Source organism: Carettochelys insculpta, chromosome 6 (assembly GCF_033958435.1).
Source record: "Carettochelys insculpta isolate YL-2023 chromosome 6, ASM3395843v1, whole genome shotgun sequence".
Lineage (NCBI taxonomy): Eukaryota > Metazoa > Chordata > Testudines > Carettochelyidae > Carettochelys > Carettochelys insculpta.
In genome coordinates, this window is record NC_134142.1 from 44397931 (window position 1) to 44410960 (window position 13030).

The 13030-nt window shown below is 42.9% G+C and overlaps 1 protein-coding gene across 3 annotated transcripts in view; it reads right to left on the reverse strand.

Moving 5' to 3' along the window:
- Positions 1–13030, reverse strand: part of COQ6 (coenzyme Q6, monooxygenase) — a 17081-nt gene continuing 4051 nt past the window's right edge. For 2 of the 3 annotated variants that reach the window (XM_074996801.1, XM_074996802.1), the window contains exons 3-12: positions 9299–9357; positions 8811–8934; positions 8169–8299; positions 7710–7817; positions 7546–7608; positions 6268–6375; positions 3901–4103; positions 1998–2113; positions 1305–1471; positions 1–179 (exon numbers count right to left, since the gene is read on the reverse strand). In XM_074996801.1, the coding sequence (XP_074852902.1) occupies positions 150–179; positions 1305–1471; positions 1998–2113; positions 3901–4103; positions 6268–6375; positions 7546–7608; positions 7710–7817; positions 8169–8299; positions 8811–8934; positions 9299–9357 (1109 nt within the window). In that variant the 3' untranslated portion in view covers positions 1–149. Of the gene's footprint in view, positions 180–1265; positions 1472–1997; positions 2114–3900; positions 4104–6267; positions 6376–7545; positions 7609–7709; positions 7818–8168; positions 8300–8810; positions 8935–9298; positions 9358–13030 lie in introns of those variants that run through there. The other variant, XM_074996800.1, reaches the window with a different exon arrangement.

Here is a 13030-nt window from a genome sequence, read left to right on the forward strand (position 1 = left end):
TTGTAAGAAAGTTTCATTTTGACTTTATTATTTTTCAAAGATACTCTTTAAAAACATATTTCCAAACCAGACATGACAGTCCTCAGAGAGTTAAAGGCCTCAGGATCCTACAGTCACTGGTGAAGTGCAGCTATAGATAGATGGAGAAATTACTTACTGGCAAAGGCCATAATCTGTTCCTACAGAGGAAGAGGAGGAGAAAAATTAGTCCACTCATGAACCAGTGAGAAATATTTAGAAACAAGACAAAGCTACTGCATCCTCCTTCCCTCTACCCACACTGGACACCATCTCTCTGTCTCCCTTTCCTTAGACAGGATGAGAGATATAACCTATCTTAACACAGGGATAGGTGAAGCACTCTATCCTGAGCAGCCCAGCACTGAGGACTGATTCACTGTACATGCTGCTAGGAAGAGAAGGCCAAATGAAAAGCCCCCATCTTTTTGAGGCCAGGGTTGACAAGGTCAATTCAGTCAAGGAGGATGTGGCCCTCTTCCAGAGCTACAATTCATTTGCAAATTTGACACCATCTATTTAGGATTGAATGAGACGCAGAGTGGCTCTCCTCTCTTGGTGTTCACACCTCCACATAAGCTGCTGGAAGAGGGCCACATCCTCCCTGACTGAATTGAGTTCGTCAACTCTGGACTTCCTCTTGATTGGTACTACCTTCTTTTCACGTGCCTGTATATTTATACCTGCCTCTGGAATCTCCACTACATGCATCCGACAAAGTGGGTCTTTGCCCACAGAAGCTTATCCATTACTCTATAAGGTGCCACAGGACTTCTTGTCGTCTCTGTGCTGGTTACTTAAAACCATTTGTAAGGTACTCAAAGCATTAGTGCAGAAACCTACACATTACTCTCCCCTGGCAGCCACTGAGCCTAGGGAGACTACTTATTCCTAAGTAACTGCTGCTCAGAATAGCTGGCTTCTGACCCTCTGCAACATACCAGGGAATTATATTCAGTCAGGGTCAAACAGTAAAGACAAGAACTAAAACTCTTGGTAAAGGTCTCTGGATTAGAGGGAGCTATGCAGATAATAGGCAGTTTGCTTAACAGATGATTCATGAAAGCATGGCAAGTAGAGGTCAAGGCAGCTGGCTGTGGAAGTGGGTGACACTGGCACGTGGGCCCCAAAAAAAATCTTTGGGGATGACAACCTTACTGACACCTCTCTTCAGGTAACCCTATCTTCCCAGAAGAAATCCCACGGCATAACCAAAGTACAATCATTAACCAGTGACACAGATGGTATCATAAATTAGTTTGTAGCATCCTAACAGTAGCTCTTACTTTGACTGGAGACAAGGCGTTTGTTGTTTGTAATCCCCATGTCCTCAGCAGCACAAAGGGAGCAACGCTGGTAGAGTACAGTCTCTTCAACAAGTCGATAGCAGCCATTAAAGAGAGGTTATGCCTCTGACGTTCTGTCTCAAACTGTAAGAGGTGCTTTAAGGAGCCTGAAAAAGAGAGGAGAATGAAACTACAGTCCCAGTTGCGCATGCACTGACATAATGAGCTCGACAGACATCTAAACATACACAAATAATCTCTGTACCCTCTAGATTCATCTTTAAAAGGTGCTATTCTGTCAGCAAAGAGCAAGATCCAAGAACTTCCTATGCCCTTCACCAGCTATTCTTATTCCTACCTCTCCTTATGCCAGTGACGAGCAGGATGAAATATGCTGTAAACTACGCAATACAGGGCAGGTTTGGGAAAGGAAATGCAGCCAGGAGCATCTCTCTCTGACTGGTCCACAGATGAAGTTTGGACATGCCTGCTTATCTCCCTTTATAAATATGCTGAGACATCCATGTAATGAGACAACAGCGGACCCAGATACATACAGGAAACAAGCTGTGTCAATCCTTGCCCTGAAGAGGTCATGGTCTAAAAGAAAGAAGTTCAGCTCTGGTGGAAGACCTTAGAAGCAGTTATTCATATCATTCCAATAGATTATTCCATATGATTAAGTATTCTTACCCAGATCCTTCCCATCAAAGGCTGCTGTGCTGAGGTGATGCTTCAGGCATGCAATATCTCCAAAGCCCATATTTACACCTTGTCCTGCTAGTGGATGGACTCTATGTGCTGCATCCCTAAGGGCACAGGAGAGAGCATCTTAGATCCAACCACAGAAGACCAGAGACAGTCCATGTTTTCCTCACCTGCCCCCTCAGTGTAGCACAAAGGTTGTCAACCTTTTTTCTTTCTCAGGGCCCCCCAATATGCTATAAAAATTCCATGGCCCACCTGTGCCACAACAACTATTTTCCAGTAGATTAAAAGCCAGCACTGGTGTCACAGGACAGCAAGGCGAGCAACTACCTGGGCTCTGCAAAGATAAATTGCTTGAGCTTTGGCTTCAGCACTGGACAGCAGGGCTCAGCTTTCTGCCCTGGGTCCCAGTGTGTCTGACTATCCTTTGGTTTATTTTGATGGGCCTCCTAAAGCCTGCTCACAGCCCCCCTAGGTCCTAGGGCCCCTGGTTGAGAACTGTGGATGTAGCACACGCTTCACTTCCTCTCTAATAAGCTCTTCCTTGCAGCACCCCATGTCCATTATATATAAATATATGCACCTTATCTAATATGGATCTGACATCCAATACCTTCCCATACTGTTACATGTACACTGCCTGCATTTTTCCTGGAAGCTCTCCAGTCCATTGTGAAGTCTCAGAGGGGTAATAGTGTTAGTCTGTTTCAACAAAAACAGTGAGCCCTGTGGAACCCTAAAAACTAACAAATGTCACTTATTACAGGACAGACCCAACAAAGAAAGCAACAGCCTGCCCCCTGCCCCCACCCCAGCCAAGCTAAAACCTCTCCAGAACATCAGAGATCTATAACCTTTCCTACATGATGATCCCTGTCACAGACCTCATGAGGCAGGCCAGTCCTTGTTCACAGACAGCCCCCAAACCTGAAGCAAACAGTCACTACCAACTAACAGTCATCCCCAGACTACAGAAACACTAACCCAGAAAACCAATCCTTACAACAAACCCCACTGCCAACTCTGTTCACATATGTGCCCAAGTGACACTATCGTGGGCCCTAATCACATCAGTCATCTGGGGCTTGTGCACTACCCATCTACTAATGTGATATTGGTCATCATGTGCCAGCAATGCCCCAGTGCCATGTACATTGGTCAAATTGGACCACCTCTATGCAAAAGAATAAATTGACAAGTCAGACATTAAGAACAGTAATACGCAATAACCATTAGGTAAGCACTCCCTTGGATACTCAGTAACAGACCTAACAGATGCCATTCTCGAGCCAAAAAACCTTCAAAAATGGACTGCAGCATGAAATTGCACAGTTGGATTTCACATGCAAAGTCAACACTATCAGACCAGTTTTAATACAGACAGAGTGGCTAGCTCACTAAAAAAGTAATTTTCCCCCCTTTTGGTATTCTCGCCATCTCCCAACTGCTGGGAGTGGGCCACATCCACGCTGACTTAAATTGGCCTTGTTGGCTCTGACCAGTAGATAGCAATCTAGCAGTTCCCATATGTGCATGGCTATATATCCCTACACCTAACTGATGTTTCTATTTCATGCATCTGATGAAGTGGACTGCAGCCTATGCAAGATTAGGCCCAAATAAAATTGTTAGTCTTTAAGGCGCCACAGGACTCGTCACTTTTCCATTGCATGGCTCTAGACATAAGCCACCTGCTACACCTGTTTACTGGGGAGAGGAACTTATCTGGCACCACAATTACCACCCTTCTCAAACAATCCTCATTCCTGCTGTGCCAGAAAGGAATCGCCTCACTCCCTAAACACTGCACTCTCTATGGTACCTGAAATGGCCTTTTTCCCCCATAAAAACCAACCATAGCAGTCATAGCCCTCAACAAGCAGCATACCCAATAAGCGCCACCCGATGCCGGACATATTCCGTAGCATGCCCCATTCCAAGAGGAAACACAGCTCGGCTCTTTGGCTCCACTCTGGCGATGCTTGGGGGCAGCTGGCGGGCTGCAGTCCCTGATGGCATCAGGAGAGAAATAGCAGATCGGAACACAGATCCAGCAGTATCAATAAAGTCCGAGTGGTGTAGGTTGCTCCACTAAATAACAATAAAAATTGATTTATATGGTGTCCAAGGCTTCCAGGTGTCCCAACAAAATTACAAATGCTTTGTTTTGTATAACAGCAACGAAGGGTCCTGTGGCACCTTACAGACTAACAGAAAAGTTTTGAGCATGAGCTTTCGTGAGCACAAACTCACTTCATCTGATGAAGTGAATCTGTGCTCACGAAAGCTCATGCTCAAAACTTTCTGTTAGTCTATAAGGTGCCACAGGACCTTTCGTTGCTGTTACAGATCCAGACTAACACGGCTACCCCTCCGATACTTGTTTTGATATCATACTTGTATGATACTCGCAACATACTAGGCACTGAAAGAGGAGAAGGAAGAGACAATTCCCAAAAGCAACATGTCCTAAATAGTAGGCTGATGCATAAATGAACAAAAGTCCCCAAACACACAGCTCTGATCACTCAGCAAACAAACCCATCCTGATGGCCAATGAGAAGGCCTGTTAGACAGAAAAGAGCCTGCTCCTATCATTTTGAGAAGTAATTCACACTCCATCACAATTTCCAGTGCTAATCTAACTTCAATCATACAGGGTAGCCCACTTGGAGGTATGATTTAGTAAAGCTCCCATGTGAAGATCTCTCACGTCAGGTTTTTTTAAACAAATGTTTTAGAGTTTTTTTTTAATTGACTTAAAGTGTCAAAAACGTCAGCCTGTAAATGCCTTAATGGAAAGCTGCACAGAAATCTAGCAAAATTGTAATAGGTTTTCGAGTTATTGCTCATGCATTTATATCAGACACTTTTATCTACTAGTTATACAGCCTGATTAGTATCCACGCAAAGTCATAAGTACTCACTACAGCAAGCAGAAGAGAGTCCATACCTTTCTATTTGAGCAAGACATGTACTAATAATCAACAAACATAAAAGTAATTCAAAGGCAAAAGCTACCTTAATACAAAATTAAACCAAATCTGAATGACAGAAGAGTCACAAGTCAGCACATTCAGTGAATGAACTCAAGACTAAAACAGAAAATTCTTTATTAAAGGGTTTGTTAGACTTTGTGGAAAGAAAACTGGAAGTGAAAAGTAGTAGATTGGCAGGTCTCCCAGGAATTTCTGCATTGACTAACAGGAGGACCCTCACAATGCATGAGCTATCATCTCAAAGCACAACTACACTTTAAAAATGTGCTCAGATTTTGCATTCATTTATATAAAAATAAGCCAGACAAAATATGTATGTTGAAAAAACGGTGGGGAAGGAAGTATGTCTAGAATTACAGGGTAAAGTTCTGTGGGAGACCAAAGAGGTGGTGCTGTCAACAACACAATGAACATACATAAATATCTTTCTGTTCAGGCCTACCCATCTGATACTTTTCAGTGCCCACTGGCATATTTTTCTTCCAAATCAGCTTACTGCAACTTCCATAATATACTATGTTAGGTTCATAAAGATCAGAACAAAGCTATCCGGCCTGCTATCCCAACTGCAACTGTGGACAATTCCAGATTCATTAGAGGAAGATGTTCATCTTGCCCTAATGCAATAAGAAGTCCTGTGGCACCTTATAGACTAACATATTTTGGAGCATAAGCTTTCATGGGCAAAGACCCGCTTTGTCAGATGCACACTCACCTCATGCATCTGACAAAGCGGGTCTTTGCCCACAAAAACTTATATCTGTTAGTCTATAAGGTGCCGCAAGACTTTTTGTTGTTCTCGAAGATACAGACTAACATGGGTACCCCTCTGATACTTTCCATAATGCACTTACTTGCAGTGATACCACATGAGAGACACATTTCTTCCCAACCTGCAATTCTAGTAATTACACAGAAGGAGAAGGATTGAAATTCCCTATTTCACTCTAGCTAGTGTCACTGTGGAAGCTATACTTATTCATCAAATGGTTTTTAAAGCTTAATAAAAAAAAGTCCGCTTCAACAGTATCCTGCATCAGCAAGTTTCACTATGTTAGTTATATCTTCCATTAATAAATATTACCCTTTATGCATTTCAAAGTTGCCATGTTAATTGCACTAAGTACTTTTTGTATAATAGGATAGAGTAAATAGGTACCAAAACAGCAAACATTCTTTGATCTATAGAAGTCTATACTGTCCCTTATCACAGCAATAAAGACAGCTCTGCATCCTCATGAAATAATGGTACTCACAAAGGCAGAGTTGATGGTGTCCACAAAGCTTTCTTCATCCATGTTAAGAAGCTGTGATGCATGTTCATGAGATGTAGACCAAACCAAAGAACTGGCAGTGTCAGAGAGCTGACCCAAGAGAACCAGGAGAGTCAGTATGCAGAGAGACAGTAGTAACCTGTACAAGGCTCCTCACATGCCACACCAGGAAAGGGCTCAGGATCCATTCGCAAACAAATTTGGACAAGGGCCTGCATCCCACCCACCCCACCCCACCCCCAAACCAGTATGCGCAAGGGGCTCCAGACCCAAAAAAGCTGACAGGAAGGAAATAATAAGAACTGGGAGGGTGGGGGCAGGGGGAGACAATCAACTACAGAAAACAGTGATATGTCAAGAGTTACCAAAATAAGGATAAGCCATGAGACAAGATAGAGGCAATGTAACCAGTCACTGAAAAGCAGAAGAAAGATGACTAAAAAGAAATAGACCAAAGAATTGAACTGGGATGGGAAAACTTTTTCAAGTCAGGTGCCACAGAAGTGAAAAGAAAGAAAAACAAGCAAACAAACCAAAACCCCTCCTCATGGATGTGATCCCTGACTATGGGGTCTGGGTGGGAAGGAAGGTGCACGAGTGGGCTGTGGGTGAAGGATCTGGGCAGGAGGTGGTGTGTAAGAGAAGGATTGGGAAGTGGGTCTAGATGAGAGGAAGGGTGTAGGAGGGTTTGGGACGGGGGGTCTGGAAGATAGGGCTCAGGGTAGAGGTGAGGTCTGGGAGAGAGGGGGCAAGAGCAGGATACAGGTGGTGAGTCTGGGCAAGAGGTGGGTGCAGGAAGGGAGTCTGGAAAGGAGGGGGCACAGGAGCTGATCAACAGGGGTGCAGCTTACCTTTGCAGTACTCCCAGGTGCACATGGCTCTGCACCTCCTTCCCTCTGTTCCCAGGCACCACCCCCTGCTGCCAATCAGAGCAGCAGTAGGAAGCCCCTGGGCAGGCTGCTGCTGCTCTCCCTCCCTTCCCCTGGCTGGGAGAACAGCAGCGAAACCACTTCCTGCCCCCCACAGTGATCATCCCTAGCAGAGGCCACGGTTTGGATCGAGACCGCGGATTGCCTTATTTGACCTGTGAGGCTCAGAGCTTCAAACCCTCTACCCTGCTGCAGGCCAGGTTCTGCGGAGGGAACCCACAAGCTCTGGGGTCTGGATCCAGACAAGCCACGGTCCAGATTTGGACTGCAGGCTGAAGATTCCCCGCTCCTGAAGTTAAAGATGGGCGAGTTAAAACTCATTGTCTCTCACCGGAAGAAGAGCAATTGGCCCTGAAGGGAGGAATCTCTGCCACGCTACATTGTTCTCTGTGGCCTGTAACATGGAGAAACAGAAGGACTGATGAGAACTGCTAAGCTCGTATCACCTATTTAATGTCTGCAGACACTGCAGCTCAAGAACCTGAAGGATCTCACCTCGGACAAGTACAGAGTAGCAACTACAGCTGACTGGTCATACTGATAGTGGATGTTCTGAATTCCAGCTGCTTTCCGAACCATGGAGTTCTGACCATCTGCACCAATCTGTAAGTGGATGAGATACAAGGAAACCTCCTCAATAGCTGTAGAGAAAAATCCCTTCTTATGTACAGCTAATTCAATACAGTAGCAAAGGTCTCACCTTTGCACTTGGGTAGGTGGTTTCTTTCAAATGAATGAGAACATTCCAATCAAATTCAAAAGAATCCTATTCAGCTAAGCACTGGGAAGGCTACTGAAGTTACTGCTCAGTATCTCTGACATAGTCAACAACTCACCTCACTCAAACCCTCCACACTAGTGGAGTAGCATCAGACATGAAATCAGATCTAAATCTATTGGTAAGAACTTAGCAAGAGATGGTGTCTGAGGACTAGAAAATGGAAGTTTAGTTACCAGCAGTTTTGTCTCTATTCTGCGTCCATCAGCTAAGTCAATTTTGACCCAAGGGCTTGTGTCAGTTGTATGACAGGGAAGGGGCCAGGTATACCGGATTGCTCTGTTCCTGTAGAGAACCTCCACCTGATCTGATGGAACACAACATAGCAGCATGACAGCATGATATGAGAAAAGGAAAGCTACAAAGAGGGCAAAAGGCAAGGCACAGCTACGCAACACACTGACTCTCAGAGATGACCCACTGACACCCATCCCTAGTGCACAAGGAAGAAATCTCTCTATCCAGGCACTTACACTTCCCCAATCACTGCAGTGATTGAGCACCTCCCAAATATCTGAGCTGGTGGGAGGAAAGGAGTTAAAGACGCTTCACAATGAAACATCAGATATCACAATGATTGTGTGTGTAAAGTGCAGAAGATGACATGGGCTAGAAGGCTTAGAAATTATTAAGTCCACCCAGAAAAAGCATCTCTTCCCAACTCAAAGGGACTGACTCTCCTCACTAAACCTCACAGTTATCTGCTGAATGGACTTCCCGCCCCCCCTCTCTTTTCCCTCATTCCAGGGCTCTCTGCTGAATGCAACTCACTGAGAGCTCCCACACCGAGAATAAAAAAATAAAAAATTCTCACCTACCTGACACAGCATCTAACTGCTTGGTTAGAGCAGATATAACGACATCATTCTCTACGATGTAACCCATGTCTTCTAAATTGTTTTTATCAAAGATTATCATGGCTTCTGAACAGGCATCCCACACCTGTTTGGGGTGAGAGAGACAGAGAGAGAGAAAATATTATCACACAGCATAGACTCAGCACCTACTGCGTAGCTCCACAACGAACTGCCCACAACTCTCTCTTAACAGACAAAGTTGATGGGCAATTTCTAGAGTTTCCATTTGGAATTATTCCTCCAGCCTCTACTGTCAGGACACCGACAGAGAATGTAGAAGAGAGAGTCTCCTAGGAAGACTGCCTCACCAAGAATACAATGGGTTTAGTCAGTGTGCCCTGTTCTCCAGAAAGGAATTAAATTGTGGGCCACTAGGGTAAATATTTCTGAGAATTCTAGTTACAAGAGCAGAAACAGACAAACTGCATTGACAGCAGTGAGTCAGGCACCTGCATCCGACGGAAGGGCTTGCATCGCAGGCTGCACACATGATCCCAAGCACCAAAACCTAAAAGAGACGGAGAAGGACCCACAGCATATAGCGAAAATCATCATAAGACCAAAATGAGACTCAGATACACTTTCCTCTCTCTCTCTTTCTCCTCTTAGCCCCCTACTGAGTAACACTCTTCCAGCCTACTCATACAGTCTGCTTACTATACCCATGTAGAGCTGTGTCTAAGTTCTTTATTGATATAGATTCAACATAGGAGGAAAGATCAGTGGGGGCCTGAGTTCAGGAATTCAGTGCAGCACACAATCAGCTTTCATTACATCATACTTAAGCTCTGAATTGAGGACACTGGAGGGAGGGAAAGGCTCAAGGACACAGTTGGTTAAGTCTCTTCTTTCATCATTAGGAAACAGGGTTCAGACCTGTCTGTAGCCACCCGCTGGCTGTTCAGAAAATCTGATCAGTATCCCTTCTCCATCTCTTCTATCCTTGAAGACTATACTATCCTTCAGGTTAATTAGGCTTGCAACTTCGTTACCACATTACATTCTTCCTCCTGCCACTTAATCCAGCCAGCACCAAATCTGTCACAATTACTCTAAACATGTTTTTTCCTATTCCTAATTTTTTTGTCCAGGTCTTGGTCATCTCTCACTTCAGTGTCTACAACTTCTGATGTAATCCGGATTTCCCATTCAACCCTGGTCCCACAAACAACCTGCTCACTTTTCTCTGGCCTTCCACACATTGTTTCAGAACTCTGCATGACTCCCACATTATTTACATATTACCTCAATTCCCATCAAATCACTGCTGTTTGCCTAAACTTCTCCCAAAGTCTCTCCCTTAATCTACCCTCTGTGCAGTTTTCAAACTCTCCTTCTTGCATTTTCTGCCATGCTTCTCTCCAAGCACCAGTCAGCCACTTCTCAGCCAAACAATCCCACAAAAAACATGATTCTGTGAAATGGTCACCAACAAAGGGAAGCAGAAAAAATAACTGTTCACACCACTCAAACTGGGTTTCCCAAACTCTGGTCATCTAGGGTAATGTCCATCCACATGTTAAACACTGGATCTTGTCCCCCTTGGTACAGTCACCATTTGTATGTCACAGTGCTGAGCATATTACAAGTGTTCAGCAAATGACTGATAATATAAGCATTACATGAGACACAGACAAGGTCTTTTCATCCATACATCAGGGCCCCCTTCACACCAGCCCAAAATTCTGAGTTATCTTGCATGTTGAACATAACCTGCTTCATTACACAACTTGTGTTTAATGTATAAATGATCTGGAGAGGAAAGGGGATAGTTCCTCTTTAGAGAGGAGGAAATAAAATTCAGAAGCAATTCTAAGACTAAAAGCATAGAGCTAAGAAGTTCTACATTCAGTGCAGAGAACAATGAAGTAACAAGAAAAGTGATGAACATCCAGGAGAATCCCCCAAGTAAATGTTGACACAAATCACTCAGGGTAAAGATTCAGAAGTGTGTGGGGAAGGGAAGTTTCACTTCTTTCAAAACACTGGTACATACTCCCTGTCCAAATAGGACCTGAAAGAGAGTTTTTCCTACAGAAAATGAAATTACAGATACTATGAAACTAAGTACAGACTAAAATATCTTAACTGTTTCTATAAACAAATACAAAGTGAACTAGAAATGTAATTGAATAATTCTGATCTGATGGGATGATTCTCAGAATCAGAAATAAGGAGGACCAATGTTGGGCATACCACCACATCTCACATGTTTCCAAAGCTGTAATATGCAATATGATAGCTAAGCAGACAATGGTGAACTACTCTGGGTATTGATATGAGTAGGATATCTTTGAGTAAAGATATGAGGAGTGCAAAAATAATTGGCAATATCTGAATAGTCAATTGATCATTGACAAAAATAGGCAATATTTTAAAGCACCAATTTATTAAAACAACAACAAAAAGTCTCCAGTAGGCTTAGCCTTAGATAAATACTCATGCTTAATTATAACAAATCACGTTATTTAACTGAGTTATTTAAGCATAGAAAAATGTGAAACAATGAAATTAAGTTCTTTAAAAAATGAATACCAGGAACATGATACAATACAAAAGGAAGGCCAACATCTTCATCAGAGCATTCTTGCTGGAATATTTGACCTTAGTCAAATAATAGGAGGTCAACAGACATTGTTTAACTTGTCAACTGACAAACGTCCCAAGCCTAGATATAACAACAAATAACGGAAGCTGCACAGAGATTATCTGCAACAGACTGCAGGAATGAAGGACAGCAACAGGCAAAACATTGTTCAGCCAACTATTGTGAAGTCAAAAAGTGAACGATGCTGTACTCAGAAAAAAAGGACTTTTCTTCAATTGGATACAATATTCTTCTCTCAGTTCTAAATCAAAAGCCATTGTGGAGTCCCACTCTGCAAAGACTGAACAAGTCCATCCTTCTACTTCGCAGAGGGTTTTGTTTCAGGGATGGGTGAAGAGATTTCTCTTTGTTAATTGTTTTGGGATTAGAATTCGTTGAATTGTTTTTCTGTGAATATTGGGGTGGCGATGTCAAAAGAAAAAAAAATTTTTGAAATCCAACAGTTCAAAAAATTTAATTAAAATAAATCTGGAAGACATTGCTTCATATAACATACAATAAAGTTTTGGGTTTTGTCATTTTCAGTCCTTCCCTCTCCTAGAAGAAGGAAGGAAGGAACTATCAACTTTTGTTTTGTTTTGTTTTTTGGAATAAGGGAAAAAAAGTTGTCAAAAAATTCCATAAAAATTGTGAAAAATGTACGTGACATTCAAAAATGTCTATGAAAAATTCATTTTTACTAGACCTACTTGGAATCATGAAAATGTAAGAGGTGGTAGAAAAGAGAGATGGAGAAGGAACAGAATCACTGGAGTTTGAATTTGCAGAAGACCCAGAGACATCCCTGCTCTTCGCCAAGGTGCCTTAGGATAAGTGGTCAGAATATCAGTTTTGTGTCTCATAACGGCAAATGTGGCACCACTGAGCTCCTGCTCCAGGCTGGGGTATTAGTTCAGCAACAACTCAGAGCAAACTGGTTGGTCTTGGAGTTCAGACATCCAAATCCTAACCAGACCTAACCCTACTTCGTTTAAAAATTAGTAGTATAGCTTCAAGCTTACAAGGCTAGGGAGCATGAACCAGCCAAAAATCTTTCCACCTACCTAAATATTCATGTGGTAAAAAAAACGAAGAACAAGAATAAAAGGTTTGGAGGAGCCAGCTGAGAGCTGTATTCTAGAAAGCAGATACAAGATCATTTCAGAAACTTGAAATGTTTTGCTTTGTGTGGCTGCAAACCTCAGTCCAGTTACTCAAAGTGGAGAAGACTTCAAATCTCAAAATTCATCAGTACTATCAATACTAACTGTCCACTTCTTGCTGTCTTGTCACCAGAGAAGTCACAGACTGAATGGTCCCAGGATACTGAACTATGATGCAGAATTATTTCCTCTAAGGCAGGGGGTGAGGAATATAAATTAAGGAATAGTGTGTGAAGCTTACTTTGCACAGGCTAGGCTGCAGGTAGAATACTCTGTAACTGTCTGTTCAAGACCTTTAACTAGTGCTGGAATCACACAAAAGTATTTACAAAATGAACAAATATTCCAGAACAAAAAGGAATTATCTCTACCCTAGAAAAGCCTGATTTAGACACACAATTCAGAATGCATAGCAGTTAAACAAAGAACAG